The sequence below is a fragment of the Rhineura floridana genome, chromosome 14 (genome assembly GCF_030035675.1).
Source record: "Rhineura floridana isolate rRhiFlo1 chromosome 14, rRhiFlo1.hap2, whole genome shotgun sequence".
Lineage (NCBI taxonomy): Eukaryota > Metazoa > Chordata > Lepidosauria > Squamata > Rhineuridae > Rhineura > Rhineura floridana.
This window is the reverse complement of record NC_084493.1, coordinates 20,443,825-20,462,455: the sequence shown is the minus strand read 5'-3', so window position 1 is coordinate 20,462,455 and position 18,631 is coordinate 20,443,825. Positions and strand designations below refer to the sequence as shown.

The following is an 18,631-nucleotide window of genomic DNA, read 5'->3' as shown; positions in this document are numbered from 1 at the left end:
ATTATTTGTCTTTTTCGCAGTCCAGTATATTTGTCTGATAATCAGGTGCAGAAGCATTAGCCCACTATAATTGTTGTTGTTGCTCCATTCTTCCTCCAAGGAAATTGTAGTCATTTCAGCTCCCTTTTCCTCCAGCCTCGAAACAGCTGTATGAGGTAGGTTGGGCTGAGAGAAGGGCGCTAAACCTGGGTCTCCCCACCGTCATAGCCGACAACTGGCCATTACGCCTGTTGCTGTGTTCACTTTCTATTCTTACTGCAGAGCTTTGCATGAGACAGTTTTCTACATTGATACCAATTTGGTGAAGACACCAACTATCCCATCGTTCATACCCTGTTGTGAAAGCATCCACTGGCTGTGGGCTCCCATGGCAGGTGAAAGCATGCTTCCTCCATGGTAGTAATGCTTGTTTAGGGAATTTGTCATGCTTGGGAAGGGCCTGAGAGAGAAGTGACTCGTGGGAAGATGAACAGGAACAAATAATTGTGTGAATGGAATGGAATTTAATTGGATTTCTCAGTCACTGTTTCCTCTCTGATATGGGAGAAATGAATAAAGATGAATGAATTAGGAGGCTATTAATACTTGCATTGGAATTTCCATTCTTTATCATATGTCTTCTTTGGTTACCTCAGATTTTATTTTATTTTTAATTTCCCAAACTTTGAAACTTTAGAGGATGTGGTTCTTTGTCTCTTGGCTTTTTTTTCTTTAGCTACAGTTAAAATCACATAACATTAACCATTAACATGAATACAGTAGGGGCCCGCTTACCGGTGCTTTGCTTTCCGGCATTCCGCTAATACGGCGGCGGGAAATTTCCCATTTTAAAGCCAGTTTTGTGCTTTTGCGGCATTTTCGTGTGATGCACCCCATTATACTCAATGGGTTCCGCTTTATGGCGATTTCCGCTTTACGGTGGCAGTCCAGAACGGAACCTGCCATATAAGCGGGGCCTGCCTGTACATTCGGAAGGAATAACAAAACAATTATGAGATGGCTTACAAGACTGGGAAGTTCAAAACTGATGTACTCCAAGAGGGCAGTCTATAAATACTCTCATAAATACAATAAAATCATACCAAAGCAAATCATTAATAACAGCATACAACATATATAAATTTATCCTCCCAGAAAGTTATAAAAAGCTATTCTCTAGCAAATGGACATTCACATGTAATTTAAATTTCAACATTATAGAATTTGGGACATGGCTATAAAATCAGTCCAAAAGAAGTGAAGAAGTTTACACCATCCCCTCAAAAAAATGTAGGTGAAGAATTTCACAAAAACTGGACAGGTTCAGCCCAGTGCTAATCATAACACATTGTGAGAGTTTACCAGTTTTCTCAAATTCCTTTTCCAGGGTTGTGTAATTTAGCCAGTGCAATCCTAGATCTTCCCTCTCCCCCTTCTGCCCCATCAAAGCCAGTACAAATATTTTGCCGTGGTTTTTAATCTTGCTTTCTTGATTGTCAAAGGATTTTTCTGTGGCTTGTTTTGTTCCAATAATTTCTCATCCAGTAATAAAAGCTTATCTAATCACCACACACATTCTTTCCTCTGATTATTTACAGGTGTCCGATTATAACTCTAGAGAGCATTGTCTGCATATCAAAACAAATTCTATCTCAACTAACAAACATAAGTGTCAATTTGAATTTATGTAATAGAATATATTAAACCTTATAATACACTTGAAGGGATTGAGTCTGTAGTTCATTCAAAAGAAATAATTGTTGAGCACTGTCACTTGTTTCTACCATTATCCATCCTCCTCTTGAGAGATACTAACAGTTTAAACTGTATGTAGAGATATGAAGGCCTGGGGGGAAAACCTGGAAAAAATAGGTGGGGGGGGGGAAACAGTTCTTTTCTGTTTTCCCCAATTTTTTTTCAATATTTTCTTTGGGGGGGATGGAAAAATTTATGGGCAGAAAAAACATGTTTCCCAGGTCTTCAATTTTCTAATGGTATGACCCATTTATTACAAATATTTGTAGTCTGAAAGCTTATCTATAAAAAAAATCTAAATGCTCTGCTTTTCTGTAATAAAGCTGGGGGCAAATTTTGTCATTTTTGTACTCCTGCTTCTTTTGATTTCCCCCCATTATAATTAAGAATTACAACTGCTACTTTTATTTTACAGCAAATAAATCAAACTATTTCCTTGACTTGATTCAGTCATGTAGCCACTTAAGAGATTATTTTATTTTAAAAATAACCTGCCATTTAAAAACAAAAGTTCAAAAATGACTTATATATTAGCACATCAAACAATATATTAAAGGATGACAATCCATAGTGTGAAATAATTCCTGAAATGACTGTAATAGAGGAACAGTGTTAACATAACAAGCCAAGAAAAAAAATGATCAAGGAAAATAATTCACAAAGCAGCAGTCTTAAAGGGGAAAGCATCAACATAATAAGACAAGCTGTGGGGGAAGGTTCAATCCCCAGCATCTCCAAGTAGGCCTAGGAATGTCTCCAGTCTGAAACACTGGAGAACCACTGCCAGTCAGTGTAGACAATATGGAGCTTGATGGACCAAAGGTCTCATTCAGCATAAGGCAGCTTCCTGTGTTCCAAGCCCCAGTGCTCTCCTAAAGAGCTATGATTTAACCAGCCACTTAAACATGGATCTTGTTTCCGTCTGCCACACCCTGCTGGCACAACCAACATTCTTCCCTCCGCAAGGCCTCCAAGCGGCAGCTGGATGCGGTGGCCCCTTCCGCCAGCTCTGCCACCGCCAGCTTCACTCCTGCCAGCCTCCGGCAAGTTGGATCACTCCATTGTTCATTAAAAATGTTAATCTGTTTGTCTCCCTCGTTTTTCATTTCTCACTGCGTTCTTCCACTTTTTCTTTTTTTGTGTCTATCTTCGCATAGTTTGAATTCCTTCATAAAAAGACCTTTACTTTCCTGTAGGAAACTGTATTGGGAGATCTTAATTATTTTTATCAAGGTTTTTTTAAACCATATCCACAAAGGTATGAAACCAGCTTAGAATCATACACTTCCCCATATATTAGCAAGACAGTTTTAACAATAAGTCTACCATTTCATCCATTCCAAGTGCCAAATCAATATCAAATTAATTTGTTTCCTGTTTGAATTGTTCTTCATATAACCATGTTCTAATAATCTTCGATCATATCTCTTGCATCGTATATACTGTGCATCTCCCATATTTCACGTAAATTCTAGAAGATGTATATAGTGTTAGATCAATGCTATACAATTTGTGAATCATAAATTTATCTAAATGCTATATTGCACGACTATCCTGTATATTTATTTATTAAAAAATGACATTCATATTCCAAAAAAATCCTTATTGAGAAAATAACAGTCACCAATCACAAAAAATCTTTTTGGAATGCAGTATCCAATAATGTTTTCAACAGATTCATGTCTGAATAACTGCCTACTAATATTGATTAATGCTAAATGGTTGCATCTTTTAGCATTGTCCTTATGCTAACAGTCATGTGTACTGATGATGTTACCTTCAGCCATACAGGCACACCTGGAAGTGAATCTTTTTGGCTAGTCTGTGTGGGAAATTGATCTCATTGGGCGCTCCCCTCCTGTAAAAGGTGGGCATGCTCACCTGACAGCTGCTGCAGTCTTTGGGGCCTCTAGCTTGAAGTAGTATCGCTATTTATTTTTTTTATTACATTTACATACCGCCCCATAGCCCCATAGCTGAAGCTCTCTGGGCGGTTTACAGCAATTCAAAACAATAAAAACAAATATACAAATTTTAAAACACAAAAAACAATTTAAAAACACAATTTAAAAAAAATTAAAAACAATTTAAAAACACATGCTAAAATGCTTGGGAGAAGAGGAAAGTCTTGACCTGGCGCCGAAAAGATAACAGTATTGGCACCGGGTGCACCTCACCGAGGACACCGTTCCATAATTTGGGGGCCACCACTGAGAAGGCCCTCTCCCTTGTTACCAGCCTCCTAGCTTCTCTCCGAGTAGGCACCCGGAGGAGGGCCTTAGATGTTGAGCGTAGTGTACGGGTGGGTTCATGTCGGGAGAGGCGGTCCATCAGGTATTGTGGTCCTAAGCCATGTAAGGCTTTATAGGTTAAAACCAGCACCTTGAATCGAGCTCGGAAACATACAGGCAACCAATGCAAGTGGGCCAGAATCAATTTTATGTGTTCGAACCGTCTGGTCCCTGTTATCAATGTGGCTGCTGTATTTTGCACAAGCTGCAGCTTCCAAATAGTCTTCAAAGGCAGCCCCACGTAGAGTGCATTGCAGTAATCTACTTGGAGGTTACCAGAGCATGGACAACTGAAGCCAGGTTATCCCTGTCCAGATAGGGGCATAGCTGGGACACCAACCGAAGTTGGTAGAAGGCACTCCATGCCACCGAGGCTACTTGAGCCTCAAGTGACAGAGATGGTTCTAGGAGAACCCCCCAAGCTATGAACCTGCGCCTTCAGGGGGAGTGCAACCCCATCCAGGACAGGTTGGACATCCATCATCCAGTCAGAAGAACCACCCACTAGCAGCATCTCAGTCTTGTCTGGATTGAGCCTCAGTTTATTAGCCCTCATCCAGTCCATTGTCACAGCCAGGCACTGGTTCAGCACATTGACAGCCTCACCTGAAGAAGATGAAAAGGAGACCTAGAGCTGCGTGTCATCAGCATACTAATGGCAACGCACTCCAAAGCTCCAGATGACTGCACCCAACGGTTTCATGTAGATGTTGAACAGCATGGGAGACAGAACTGACCCTTGCAGAACCCCATACTGGAGAGTCCAGGCAATGTTCCCCAACCACCACCTTCTGGAGCTGACCCACCAAGTAGGAGCGGAACCACTACCATGCAGTCCCTCCCACTGCCAACTCAGCCAGTCTTCCCAGAAGGATACCATGGTCGATGGTATCGAAAGCCGCTGAGAGATCAAGGAGAATCAACAGAGTCACACTCCCCCTGTCTCTCTCCCGACAGAGGTCATCACGGAACACGAGTCCTTGGGATAGGAAGGGCTACAAATGTCTGCTTAAAGCAGGTGTCTTAACTGTTGTCTGTACCAAAGCAACAGGAACCTGCTGCCTATACTTTTAAAATAAAATTTACTAATAAGAGCCTTCATTAAATCTGATGGTTCAAAAACACGGCATCATTAGAAGTAGGAAGAGAAGGGTTAATGGAATTAGTTTTGATACCTTTGTATTTCTGGAGCCAAGGTGCTGGCTTTGGAAGCCTTTTAATTGTGCTGCCTAATCTCCCTTTTAATCCATACCCAAAATTCTTTCCAAACTTGGCTCAGGTCCTTAGTATTACCTCTTAATTATTATTAGATAGAGCTTGATTCATCTCCTTCACTTGCCTTACTTTTGCCAAATTACAAATAATATTTTACTTTTGCCAAATGAAGGTTCACTCGTGTTGGTCTATAATCCTTCCCCTGTCCCTCCCATTTTCATTCAGATGCAGTCAAGAATGAGTAAGTGCTCTAGACACCAAGAGCCAATAGATGTGGCAACTGATGCTTAACATTGGAAATGTCCATTGTTAGCACATTCCCAGGAAATGTTCTTCAGCTTATCAGGGGAAAATGTCAAGACACTTAATAATCAGCTCTTAAGGAATTTGCCTTAAGTGTAGATTGACTGTCCACCCCCTTCCACTTTCTTCAGAATAGTTGTTGTGTTCTGTTGCAGATATTGATGTGGTGTGTTTTTCCATAGTTTACGGACAGATGTTACAGATGTACTCTTTTGAGTTTTGGTGTCACGATCTGATTCAAATGTTGAGAATGTCTGAAATCTCTGTTTGAAAGTTTTCTGAACCTTAATTATTAGCAATCATTGAAATATATCCCAAAAGTGAGGAAATGTACATCTCTCTTAAGAAAAAAAAAGACTCATGAAATCTGTCTGGTATTGGCATTCATATGTGAAGACTGACATGATTTTATTTGACTATATAAACATGCGCTAGTACTTAAAAACAAATGTTTATAGTTAAGATTGAGTTGGCAATACTTTGATTTTTCTCCATCTCATTTTGCGGTTAGCTTCAACTTTCTTCTTGTGGAACTCTGGAAGGGAGCAGCTCAGAGGCAGGGCACATAGTTGGCATGCAGAAGATTCCGGTTCATTGCCTGGCATCCACACTTAAAAGGTTAATGCATAGCAAGGTTGGGAAAGACTTCTGCCCAAGAACTGGTGCTGGTGGTTTCTGACTTGGGCAGCTTAACTAAAAAGTGACATTCTCTTCACCACTCCAGATCTATAAGCTGTTCTGTTTTTTATTGTTGATGAGGGCTTCTGCTTGTTTCAGTTCTCATGTTTTTAATGATCTTTTAATGACAATATATTCTTTTTATCTCCTTTTCAGGGCAGCCGCGGAACTTGCAAGATCTATGCCGAATTAAAATCCGCCAGTGTATAGGCCTTCAAAACCTCAAACTACTTGATGAACTACCAATTGCCAAGGTCATGAAAGACTACTTAAAACACAAATTTGACGATATCTGACATTTTTGCAAATGAATTGGACAATAAGCAAGATTACTTTCTATTCCAGATACCTTTCAAAGGCTGGTCACCTTGCACAACGTATATCCTATGCAATTTCTGATTTTTTGTTTTTCCCGAGAAGTCAGAAGGCAGGTATACAATTCCTTTGGGATGGGGGGTGTTTTATACCAAATGCTAGAAGGTCTTAATTTTTTGATTTCTTGGTCCAAGTTTACAAGATCCAAGCTTTCTATACAACCTTACAGTTGTGGGTTGCTGTTTTTCCCCCCAGGGTTGAGTGTATTGTTTTTGTTTTTAAGTATCACTTTTGAAAACTTAAATTTGCAGCTTTGAAATGAAGAAGGAACGTCACTTGTTCAAAAGGAGCCTTCCCCTACCCTAATGTAGCATGTGTAATACTGTGGGATGGCTGAGTTGAATGCTAAACAAAGTAAAGGTGGGAGACGTAAGGGAGCAATTCACCAAGAATTGCTATTATGCAACCTTTCTGTTCCACAGGGAACCAGCCCCTCTGAAATTAAGGATCTGCACAGCAAAAGTGCTTGGCAGATCAAGCCCACTAGCACTGTTCCCATACTGAGGACCAATATGGGCATCTACTCATGCCTCATAAGGAGTCCTGAAAATTGATTGGATTCCATATGGGCACAATTTTCTGCCCATAAGGAGCTTTTCTCAGAATCATGGCTCAGGCTTGTAAACTAGGTTGTTCAGAGTTTACTTTACACACGGCAACTTTTTAGAAATATTGCCACCTTCATTCTTTTTTTACATTTTTTTTTAAGTACAAGTTGGATCTTTAACATAATTATTGTAGTTTGGATGTCCATATGTTTTATCCCTCTTTTGTTGCCAGTACATGGGCTGATGTTTGTAATTAAGTTTTACACCGCTCAGATGCCTCTGTGGTCTCTCTGTCATATTTTTCTATGAAAACATTAATGGAAAACTAATCTAATTTCAAAGCCAATGCATTCTGTTTCTCATATAGTGCCTCATGTGCAATAATTTCTTTGATTTATATTTTCTCCATCACACATGTGACTTTTACACGTTCCTACCCTGACCTCAACATGATGTTTGTTACTATTGGAATTTCTGCTTTATTATTGGGATTTTTTTGTTACCCATCCCAGATTTCAAAGACATCTAGTTTGGACTGTTGTGGCTCACGTTTGAGCTGACCTTTGCTCCCTCTCCATGCAAGAGGCCAATTTGTGGTATTAAGGCCAGAATGTGAGCTAGCAATTTGGCTTTAATATTTTAAAAGGGGCTCATAGATTGCAAATCTGTTGCATTTTCAGCTTGGTTGGTATTGTGCAGGATTTTGGGCTGATCCAAACTCCTGATTTATTCATATGGATTGTGTAAAATCACTTCCATCTCAAAATACTTTTGCTGACAGGCAAATCTGTATAAAACTGAAATCCAGAGATCACAGATCTAAAGGTGAATCTTTTGTACTCGATTAACTTTCACAGCTATGTTGAAACATAAATGATTGGCCATACCCATACGAAACATAGCATCAGTGCCTGGCCCCCCTTTTTTTAATTTGAGAATTCCATGTACAACCCTACTTTTAATAAGACTTTCTCAATATGAGTTGAAAACAAAAGCCCAGCCTGCAATATTTAGGTTGAAACTGTCACACAATTAGTTATGGTGTAAGTGACTACAGATATTCTAAATAAAGCCTGGTTTTATTATAGGAGTTGAGATCATCACAGAAATGGGTCTCTGACTGTTGTCCTCTATATATCAGTGGCTTTATCATCCTAAGCTTTTGGATCTGATCTGAGATTTAATGTTGATTACACTTTGGGGGACATTGTTGGTTCTCCGCCACTTGAGTGTATCTTTCTGCCAGTTTCAAACACTTCCCCACTGCCACCTTCTTGAAGGGGAACAGGAGGTAGTCATTTAGGATCAATACTACTAGGTAATCAGCTGTACCATTGGAGCAGCATTAATACCCAGTTTCATAAGCATTACTGCTGTTGCTGTCAATGAATTACAAGGAACTGTGATAGCAAACCATGACTTTTTGCTCTACAAGCAAGCAACAAGTAGTGACTCAGACTGCACGCTAACAGGTAGCCTGCCCACCTACCCCTTTCTCAAGCAACCATTCTACTTCAGTAGTAGCCAGAGATATGCATGTTGTTTGTTTGAACAATGGCAGTGGAATGGCCAGCTTGGACATTGTTGTTGTTACTTATTTTGCTGTTAACTGGAAATGCAGCCAAGCCATATATGCTTCATTAGATGGATTTTAGTGAGTGCGAGGGGTTTGCAGTTCCGTGGACAGCAAGGCCCTGTTTCTAGTGGGAAGGAGCTAAGAGCTACTCTTTAGTTTTGATCTTCTAGGAAATGTCCAAATAAGCTCCCCAATCTCTTCTGATTTTTTAAGTTCTTTGGTAATTCAAGACCCCAATCCAGAGAAAGTTATTCATGTTGGGAGGGGAGTTGCCGATGGAGCTGCAGGTTTGGATCAGTTTGGTTGACTTTCTTAAAGTGATGGTGCATTCTTACCAGCTTACTAGTCTTTACTGGTTCAGGGATCCATTGTAAGGTGAATTTTATTCTGTCTTGCTGCTGTGACTTCAAAGAAAAATATAAAATGTCTTGCTGATAACAAAAGTGCTATTTAATGACATATATAATTCCATTTATTTATTTGTTTGAGGTTTGTTTTTGTGTCCCTCCCCCCCACCCCAAATGTTTTAATAATTGACGCAGTTTGAGTGAAGTACATCTTAGGCCATAAACACAAATCCCTCAAACCCACTTTGTGATCCTTCATTTCAGTAAAGCTGTATTGGGAAGCTTAAGGCAATGCGGGGAGGGGTAACCTTGGGTCCCAGTTCTGTGTAAAAAAGAAAAAAAGATTAAGCGCTTGAGTTATTACCTGGATAGTTTGTTGTCTTTTTTTTAATGTACAAGGGATACCATAGCATATGCACCATGATGAATTGGGGGCCAGAGGGCAGAATGTACATTGTGCATATCTCCGCACAAGCTCAACTGAATGAAGGGTTATACAGCCTGGTAAATTTGCACCTGTTCGAGCAAACATGACTTCTTCATTGGACCGAGAATCGGAATGGAATGATGTTGTTGTATTTTAGTTTTGTCACTAAAAAATTATGGAAATTTTCCTTTAAACATTTGAGCTTAAATTCTAAAAAAAAAAAGAGCATTTATCCCACCTCTTGAATATTTTCAACCTTTTTAATAGTTTTTTTAAAAAAACAAACACGAATTGGCAAACACACCAAAGAAATGGACAAGATGGTGATCATTAGTAAACCACAAACCTCATTCTTTTAAAAATAAAACCAGAGTTTTGTAAATATATCTGTTTATAAATGTACAGCAGAGTAAGAGTGTGTTTTTTAGATTATTTAATTACCATATTTCTAATCTATTTACAATATTAGAGATAATATTTGTTAATTCCAAAGGCTTCTGTTTTATTTTATTTCATTTCATGTTAATTTCATTAATATTAGGAACAACCCTGCCCTCATTGGGACAGCATGAAGACACAGCATTCTGTATTTGTTAGTATTTGGTACTTCATATGCACAAAGAGGAATAAATCTCAGTATAGAAGTAACTGTGGCTCCCTGGCAGTGTTGGTTTGCAAATTAGGAGCCAGCCACAAGAACAAGTTCTTTCTTCCACTCCAAGCACAAATTCTCTCCCACCACCCCTGTTCAGTTTATTGCTATATCTCATCAATGCTATCCAGGATTCTCAAGCTTGTTTAACATCCTAGTTAGGAATATTGGTTTAGCTTTATCCACAGTTGGCAGAAATGCAGGTATAACACTAAACCATGGTTAAAACTAATAATGGACAGGAGGAGAAATAGTGCCCAATAGAAGAGGAGTGAGCAGAAGGGAGCCCACATTCCCAAAGCAAGATTGTGATTATAAATCGTGGTTTACCTTACAGAGAGCCAGAATTTCACTTGCACCAGCCTCAGGTGATTAAGAATACAGTCCCCAGGAATTTTGCCTGCAGAAGCACACTTGAAGCAAATTGGTGGTTCTTGTGCTATGGCAAGCTCTGGTTCATTTCAGCGGAGCTTGAGTTGGAGACCTATGCTGTGGATTCATCACCTGCTTGTCATGTTTTTATGGAGGGCAGACTAATGAAATTTGAAATCCCAGTCTAACTCGATACAGTCAGTGTGTCGTAAATCTCACTGTGAGAAGGATGATGTACCATTTTGCCCACCATTCTAACTTCCATACAGTTCTTTCTGTGTTAGCAATATCGTAATATATTTTGTTCCTCCTTTTGTAATGTAAGGTTTTGCGTTGGGTCATTTTGCATTAAAATAATTACCAAATTCTTTTAAATCTGCTTCATTTCTTTTTTAAAAACAAAGCCTTCAGAATTTTAATTCTTCATATTGAAAAGGTCCAGGAGGATTTTCTCAGTAGCTGCCTTCTGCAAAAGTACACTTGAAGCTGACTCCCTGAGTTCAACCATCGATTTCTGGACCTGGATTTTTGGACCTGGGTGTTGAAATTGTGAACTTTTCAGGCCTAGAGTTTATTAATTTTTCTAACCATCTCGGGATGGATAGATTTCAATCATAGTAATCTATATCAGCAATTTAAATTGCCAAAATTCTAGTGCAAGTAATTGATTACAATACAAAATTTCCATTTGTTAGATACTTCCTAAATAAAATTGCATATCAAGGTTGTTGTATCATAAAAACATTGAGTTAAACCTTTCTGCAACCTCAGAGTACACTATGTATTTCCTAACTATTTCTTTTCGACAAAAGAAATAAAAAGATTGCTCTTTTTAGATTTGATTTGCACTGTTATTGTAGGGAACTGAGTGTTTGTGGAACTCTTACACACTTGCGTCATAAACATGTTTAACAAAAATAAACACACTTTTGACACACGCTTGCCCTGCCAGTACCCTGCAAACAATCAATCTCAATCAGACGCATGGGCAAGTGGGTCTCAATAGATAGACCTGTATTCTCCATGAGACCTTTAGTGTGGCAGCACCTACCCTGTGGAATTCCCTCCCTTTAAATATTAGGCAGGCGCCATCTCTGCTATCTTTTCGGCTCCTTTTGAAGACTTTCCTCTTTCAACAAGCCTTTTAGGTTGAGACCCATCCCAGTCTGCGTCTGTGTTAGAATTGCTTAATATGCTTTTTAATGTTTTTAACCCCTTTTAAAAGTTTTTTTAATGTTTTTAACACTGTTTTGTTTTAATGTATTTTAAGATCTGTTTTTATTATGTTTTAAAGTGTTTTTAGCGCTTTGTTTGCCCCCTTGGGCTCCTGCTGGGAGGAAGGGCAGGATACAAATTAAATAATAAATAAATAAAAATAAAAAAGAATATTCATCTAGTCCAGCATCCTGGTCTCATAACGGCCAACCAGATGCCCATGGGCAGCTTGCAAGCAGGACCTGAGCACAAGAGCACTCTCCCCCACCCTAATGCATTTCCCAGCAACTAGTATGCAGAAGCTTCATTTTGGGTGCCCTTTTCTGAAACTTTTCCAGCTCTGCAATATTCTTTTTGAGGTGAGGTGACCAGAATTATACACAGTAGTCCAAGTGTGGTCACACCATAGATTTGTATAACAGAATGATGGTGTTGGCAGTTTTGTTTTCAATCACAGCCTTTGTCCCACTGTTTACAATGTTATCTCTGCCAATTGACGATATGCTTCATTCATATGATCAAGTGGCCTCTAGCCTGCCAAAGCTTATGCCATAATACATGTGTTAGTTTTTTAAAGTGCCACTACACTTTTTAATATTTGCTGCAAACAAGCTAACACCTTAGCAGTTGGTGGACTCTAAGCAGAGGCTTAGATGGTGATCTATCAGGAATGCTATAGTAGTGGGTCTCTTGCATCGGGAAGGAGTTGGACTAGATGACCTCTGAGGTACATTCCAGCTTGATGATTCTGTGGCTATCTCTCTGAAATGTGTAGATGCTTTAGCAAACAAAACCAAACTGCCGTACTGCCAAAGCAGCGTTATGATGGGCTAGAAGGCTCCATTTGGCAGATAAAATGAGTCATCTTTCACAAGACATACTTGATTAGTAATGCTCCTGATATGAATTGGCTTTTAATAGTCAGCCATTATACCCAGACAGAACCTAGACAGCAGCGATTACGATGGGTTTCACTGACTGGTGATCAAGCAAGTGAAAAGCTGAGTCACAGAGTTAAAACATCTCTGTAGAACCAGATAAATATCCCTATTGTGTGGTACTGTATACAGCCTGATTTATTGTGTGTGCTTGCCATGAGGCTTGCAAAGCAAGCATATTCACCAGACCACCCCCACGCAGCAGACTATCATGTTTTAGTAGCTCATACTAAACATCAATTTGATATTCCAAATCCATCTCTGATCTGAAACATATTTGTGGTTTGCAATTCAGTTTTTAGGGTTGCATCCAATGAAAGTACACCCACCGAAGTTAACTAACTTGAATTAATTTCAGTGGGCCTACTCTGAGTAGAACTAGCCTTGGATACAACCTTTAGGAGTTAGAACTGACTCCCCAAATTGGTATTTAATATTTAGCATTGTATATGGTGCATTCCAAGTATTCAAGAAAATAATAAAAGAGTCTGTTGGATCAGGCCAATATCCAATCGAGTCCAGCATCCTGTTCTCACAGTGGCCAACCAGATGCCTGTGGGAAGCCCTCAAGTAGGACCTGAGTGCAAGAGCACTCTCCCCTCCTGCAGTTTCCAGCAACTGATATTCAGCAGCCTTTATCCTCCATGAATTTTCCTAATGCTCTTTTAAAGCCATCCAAATTGGTGGCCAACACTGCCTCTTGACATAGTTTAGCTGTGCGCTGTGTGAAGAAGTGCTTCCTTTTGTCTTTCCTGAATCTTCCAACATTTAGCTTCATTGGATGTCCCCAACTTCTAGTATTATGAGAGAGGGAGGAAAACCTTTTCTCTATCCACTTTCTCCATGTCATGCATAATTGTATATACTTCTATCATGCCACCTCTTACTCGCCTTAAAGGTTGTGGGCTGAGATATATTGGGAAATTAAGGCAGAATGGTAAGACTGAGCTACACCTAGAAGTGGAGGAGACAGGTCATGGAAATGTTGGAAGCTTATGGATGAAGAAGGGATTCTTATGAATACTGAATCAGAATGGTGGGGATGGTTATACTTACCACTCCACATTCCAATTACTTATTAGACCCAATGAGCTATGTCAAAGGGGCTGTCTGAATTAACTATTTAATTAACTGCTTTTAAAGCACCTTAATATGTCTGTTCTTTGATAGTGATGAGGAATGAACTTCAGATGAAAGGGTTGATGGCCTTTTCTGGGCCTGTACGACCAGGAAGTCCAGTGATCATAGTACATTTTGGTCTGTTCCTCTCCCCTCCTGCCCACCACATATTGTTGCATTGCTATTGTAACCCTGACGTTTGTTCTTTTTTGTGCTTTAGGGGCCACAAGGACAACTTTGTTCAAAAGCAGTGAGTGTAACAAATGAACTTAAAACCAAACTCCTGCTTCTTCATTTCTTACTGATTGCCCCTTTCTGCTTTATGACAGAGGTTAATGCAGAGAATGAATCTGCCGTGACATTGTTTAAAACCTCCTTTATCCTTGCCTAATTAAAGGGGCTATTTGAAAAGGGGGGGCTCATGTGGCTCAACACCTTGCATCCCAAATACCAGACTTCATCCTTTAGTGAGAGGTGTAAAGAAAATCTTTGAAACCCCATTGCAAGCTACTTTGTGTGTGCTTGAAAAAAAATGATGTGACTGCTGAGAGATGACTTTTCCCCATTTTAAAAAAATATATGCCATGCCCTATATCTGTTGATTTCAGGGCAGCTTGCAATCACAGTATCAATAAAGCAATAAGCCACTGAAACGACAATAAAATAGCACAATGCAGAGTTCAGTTAAAGTCAGCCAACATGTCTAAATTGCTTGGGGATCAGAGAAGTCTTAAGGTGGTGCCTTAATGATGACAAAGAAGATGCCAGGTAGGAACATAGCGAGCTGTGTTATACTGAGTCAGGCCATTGGTCCATTTAGCTCAGTTGTCTATACACTGACTGGCAGCTGCTCTCCGGGGATCCAGGCAGGTGTCTTTCCCCAGCCCTACTTGGAAATGCTGGGGATTGAACCTGAGACCCTTCTGTGTGGAAAGCACATGCTCTACCACTTCTTCCTGAAGAAGTTCCATAAACACAAAACCACAGATGAAAATACCATATCTCTCTGGTTTCCACCAACTTCACTTCTGATGCTAGAGGTATCCAGAGAAAGTCCCCAGCAGATGACAGCGCAGGGGCAGGTTATTATGGGACCAGGCATTTGTTTTTTTTTTTCAATAATTTTTATTCAGATTTTCATAAAACATACAAGACAAAATCATAAAACATTCAAAGACAAAAAACAAAATCAAAAATAGTTAAACAAAAAGAAAAAAAGAAAAAAAAACAAAACAAAAATAAAAAAAATAAAGAGTAAAATATTGACTTCCCATTTGTCAAAGATCAAATCAGTTATAAGTCTATAATATATAACAATCCTGTCTCTTAAGTCATATTATAAAATCACTTTCCTCCAGTAGTTATCTTACTTAATCATCAAATCTCATAAACATTACTTTATTCTTTCCACAAAAAGTCAAAGAGAGGTTTCAATTCTTTAAGAAATATATCTATCAATTTTTTTTCCAGATAAGCATATCGATTAATCCATCTCATTACTAATTATGATAATCTTATTGTCATAACCATAGTCAAAATAAACATTTCAATTAATCCATCACTTCAGAATCTGTTAGGTTCAATAATTTCAGTAGCCATTGTTCTATTATCTCTATTAGTTCCATTTTCCATCTTCCATCTTCAGTAGTCTTGTTAAGTCCAGTAATTTCAATATCCAATCTTCCATTATCAGTATTCCATAATAATCTTGCTGTCAAAGCCATAGTCATATAGTAAGAGTCTGATGGGAATTACCTCTATCCCAAATATTTTCTTGCCATCCATTCTGAATAGGTTGCTGAAATACTGCTGTAAAATCATATCTCTGTTCTTTTTTTCAAAATACACTGGGTCATCTCTTAAAAGTTTTTCCATTGTCACATGGCTGCAGTTAATTCCATAGATTTTCTCTATATTGGGCTCCATCACATCATTCCAGTCCAGAAGATTATCCATGCCATTGATAACTTTATCTCTAGAATCTTCATTCATTTCTTCAGAGATAACATTGAGTTCCAAACAATAGATTTTATTTCTAAAGTCCATAGACTCCAAATCTTGTTCCTGTTCCACATTGGTTCCAATCTCCGGGATCTCCTCTCTCACAGGGACCCCTATTCCAGTCTCCAGGGTCTCCTCTCTCACAGGGACCCCTGTTCCAATCTCCGGGGTCTCCTCTCTCACAGGGACCCCTTCCAGGGTCACCTCTCTCACAGGGACCCTTATATCTTTAATCTCCTGCTTCATTTTACTCAATTCAATTTTCGTTATCTCAATCTCATCCATTATTTTCTGAAACATAGTTATTTCCAGATTTTCAGCCACTTTCTTAATTGCCATTTTAAAAGAAAAATATAGGAAAACCACTTCTTATTTCAGCAACAATTGGGTTAATACTCCAGACTTGGTGACATCACAGTATAAACAGAGCAGACAGCCTTATCTCTCCAATAGTTAAGTAAACAAAATGCAGTTCCCAGGATCGAAACAATTAATGGCAATCGTCAAGAAACAGATTCGTCAAAATAAAATAGACCAAAAAGAGAGTAGTCTCAAAACAGTATAATATTTTTCAAAATAAAAATCTGGAATAGAAATCCCTCTTCTGTGTATATCTTTAGAATGCAAATCCAGGACAGCTTTTTGCAACGAAAACAGAGATAAGCTATTAATTAGTGCGTAGCAGAGAGAAGTTATGGCTCCCCAGTGAGATGTCAAAAAACTGATCAATCTGGCAAATCTCTTTTAAGCAGCAACAATTTAAGTCAAGTAAAAGAAAAATATAGAAAGAAGGGTGCTTGCCTGTTAGTGCGTTCTCTCTTAGAAGATAAGATGAACGTTCGCTTTAACAGATAGAGCTTGCTGTTGAAAATCCGTCCCACCTTCGTCGGCTGGACCTCGTCCCATAAATTAATGAGATCTGGTCGTCCCAACAAAAATAGGCTTTGAGGTTAATCTCTTCGTTTCTCCCTACCCGGGAGAAGTTTAATCAGTCAAAAAAAAAAGAAAAAACTGACTGATATATCTGAATAAGCTTCTTTTGAGGCAGGAGCCCGTCTCAAAAGCAGGCACAGGCTAAGTCACCCTTCCCGGAAGTCGGGACCAGGCATTTGTTTAGGGTCTTAGGTATATTTATGCGGGAGAAATTCAGCCTGGTTCATATTTGAATGCATCCCTCCCTAATTTGCACTTCCCAAACAAATGATCCCAAGGTATGGTCTGAAGGCACATGATGCCACCACCTTGCTGAAGCTAAGCAGTTCCTGGATGAAAGGAAGACAGGGTATAAATGTAAGAAAATTAAATAAATAAAATAATCAGAAACTAAATGCAGCTGTTCTTCCAGCAGTGCTTCCCCAAATTTTGAAGTGCAGCTTTCCAACCAAATAATGTGAATAAACATGTCTATATTAGGGGAAAGCGTGCATTGATATATATATATACATATACAAGGGGAAATGGCATGCGAAAAGAGCATGCAACAATGTGTATAATAGCAGAAATTAATACTAAAATACTGGTGGTTTTCATGAGGACTTGAAGGGGGGAAATGCAAACCAATGCAGAAATGTGGAGAACTGAACTGAGAAACAGAGAGAAACTGAAATTTGACCAATTTGTCCATCCTTACTTGGGTTCCATGCTGTGAAAATCTGGTGATGATTTGCTTCTTCATGATTCTGTTTTCCCCAGTTCTCAGCTCCAGGTTCAGCTCCCAAAAATGTTCATGCTGACAGTCAAAACAAATACCTTTTTCCTCAGTCACTCTCAAAATGACACATACGTGGTTACTACTTTGAAGAGGGGAAAAACTGAGGCTATGCAGCAATTAGTAGTAGTAGCAGCTCTGGGACTTGAAAGTGCAGGGTCTCAAACACTTTCTTATGCACCCGGCCTTAGTGCAGAAAAAAATCAGAATATGTTATCAAGGTCAGAATTCAGCTTTTTGAGAATATAAACTTCACAGCCAAAAGCAAGTTTCTAGCTCTTCTGGCTGTGTTGAGGTACTTCGACATTTGTGCAGATTGTCTGCTGAAACCTCTGGTTGCAGAGAAATGGCTAACATGACATAAATTTCCAGTGGTTAGAGACTGCATTTAGGAGCCTTGTGTAGCTTTAAAAAAAATGGACTGCCTTCAAGTTGATCTAGACTTATGGGCAACCCTATGAATAGGGTTTTTATGGTAAGCAGTATTCAGAGGAGGTTTACCATTGCCTTCCTCTGAGGCTGAGAGGCAGTGACTGGGCCAAGGTCACCCAGTGAGCTTCATGGCTATGTGGGGATTTGAACTCTGGTCTTCCAGGTCATAGTCCAATGCTCTAACCACTACACCACACTGGCTGTCTCATAAATGTATACAATTCCCTTTTAACCCCATCTAAACTGTATTTATAGCACACCTTTTTTTCCAAGCAGCTCAAGGGGGCGTACAGGGTTCTCCCCTCCTCATTTAATCCCCCAAACAACACTGTGAGGGTAGGTTCAGGCTGAGTGGCCCAAGGTCACCTAGTGAGCATCATGGCTGTGTGGGGATTTGAACCCTGGTCCTCCAGGTCGTAGTCCAATGCTCTAACCACTGTGCCACGCTGGCTCTCACACCACACTAAAACTATCATGACCAGAATAAATGAGAAAGTGCCATAGCTCAAGTGGCAGAGCAACTGCTTTGCTTGCCGAAGGCCCCAGGTTCAATTCCTGGCACCAGGTAGGCCTGGGAGAAGACTTCTGTCTGAAATCCTAGCCAGTCAGTGTAGACAATACTGAGCTAGATAGACCAATGGCCTGACTCGGTATAAGGCAACTTCCTATGTTTCTTCCTAATAAGTGATGTGCACAAGAC

The 18,631-nt window shown here is 39.5% G+C and overlaps 1 protein-coding gene across 7 annotated transcripts in view; it reads left to right on the top strand.

The window, feature by feature from the left end:
• ASB7 (ankyrin repeat and SOCS box containing 7) overlaps nucleotides 1-10,893 on the top strand; it is a 39,856-nt gene extending 28,963 nt beyond the window's left edge. For all 7 annotated transcript variants that reach the window (XM_061595326.1, XM_061595325.1, XM_061595322.1 and 4 more), the window contains one exon: nucleotides 6,378-10,893. In XM_061595326.1, coding sequence (XP_061451310.1) covers nucleotides 6,378-6,517 — 140 coding nt within the window. In that variant the 3' untranslated portion in view covers nucleotides 6,518-10,893. The remainder of the gene's footprint in view (nucleotides 1-6,377) is intronic.
• Nucleotides 10,894-18,631: the final 7,738 nt, after the last annotated feature.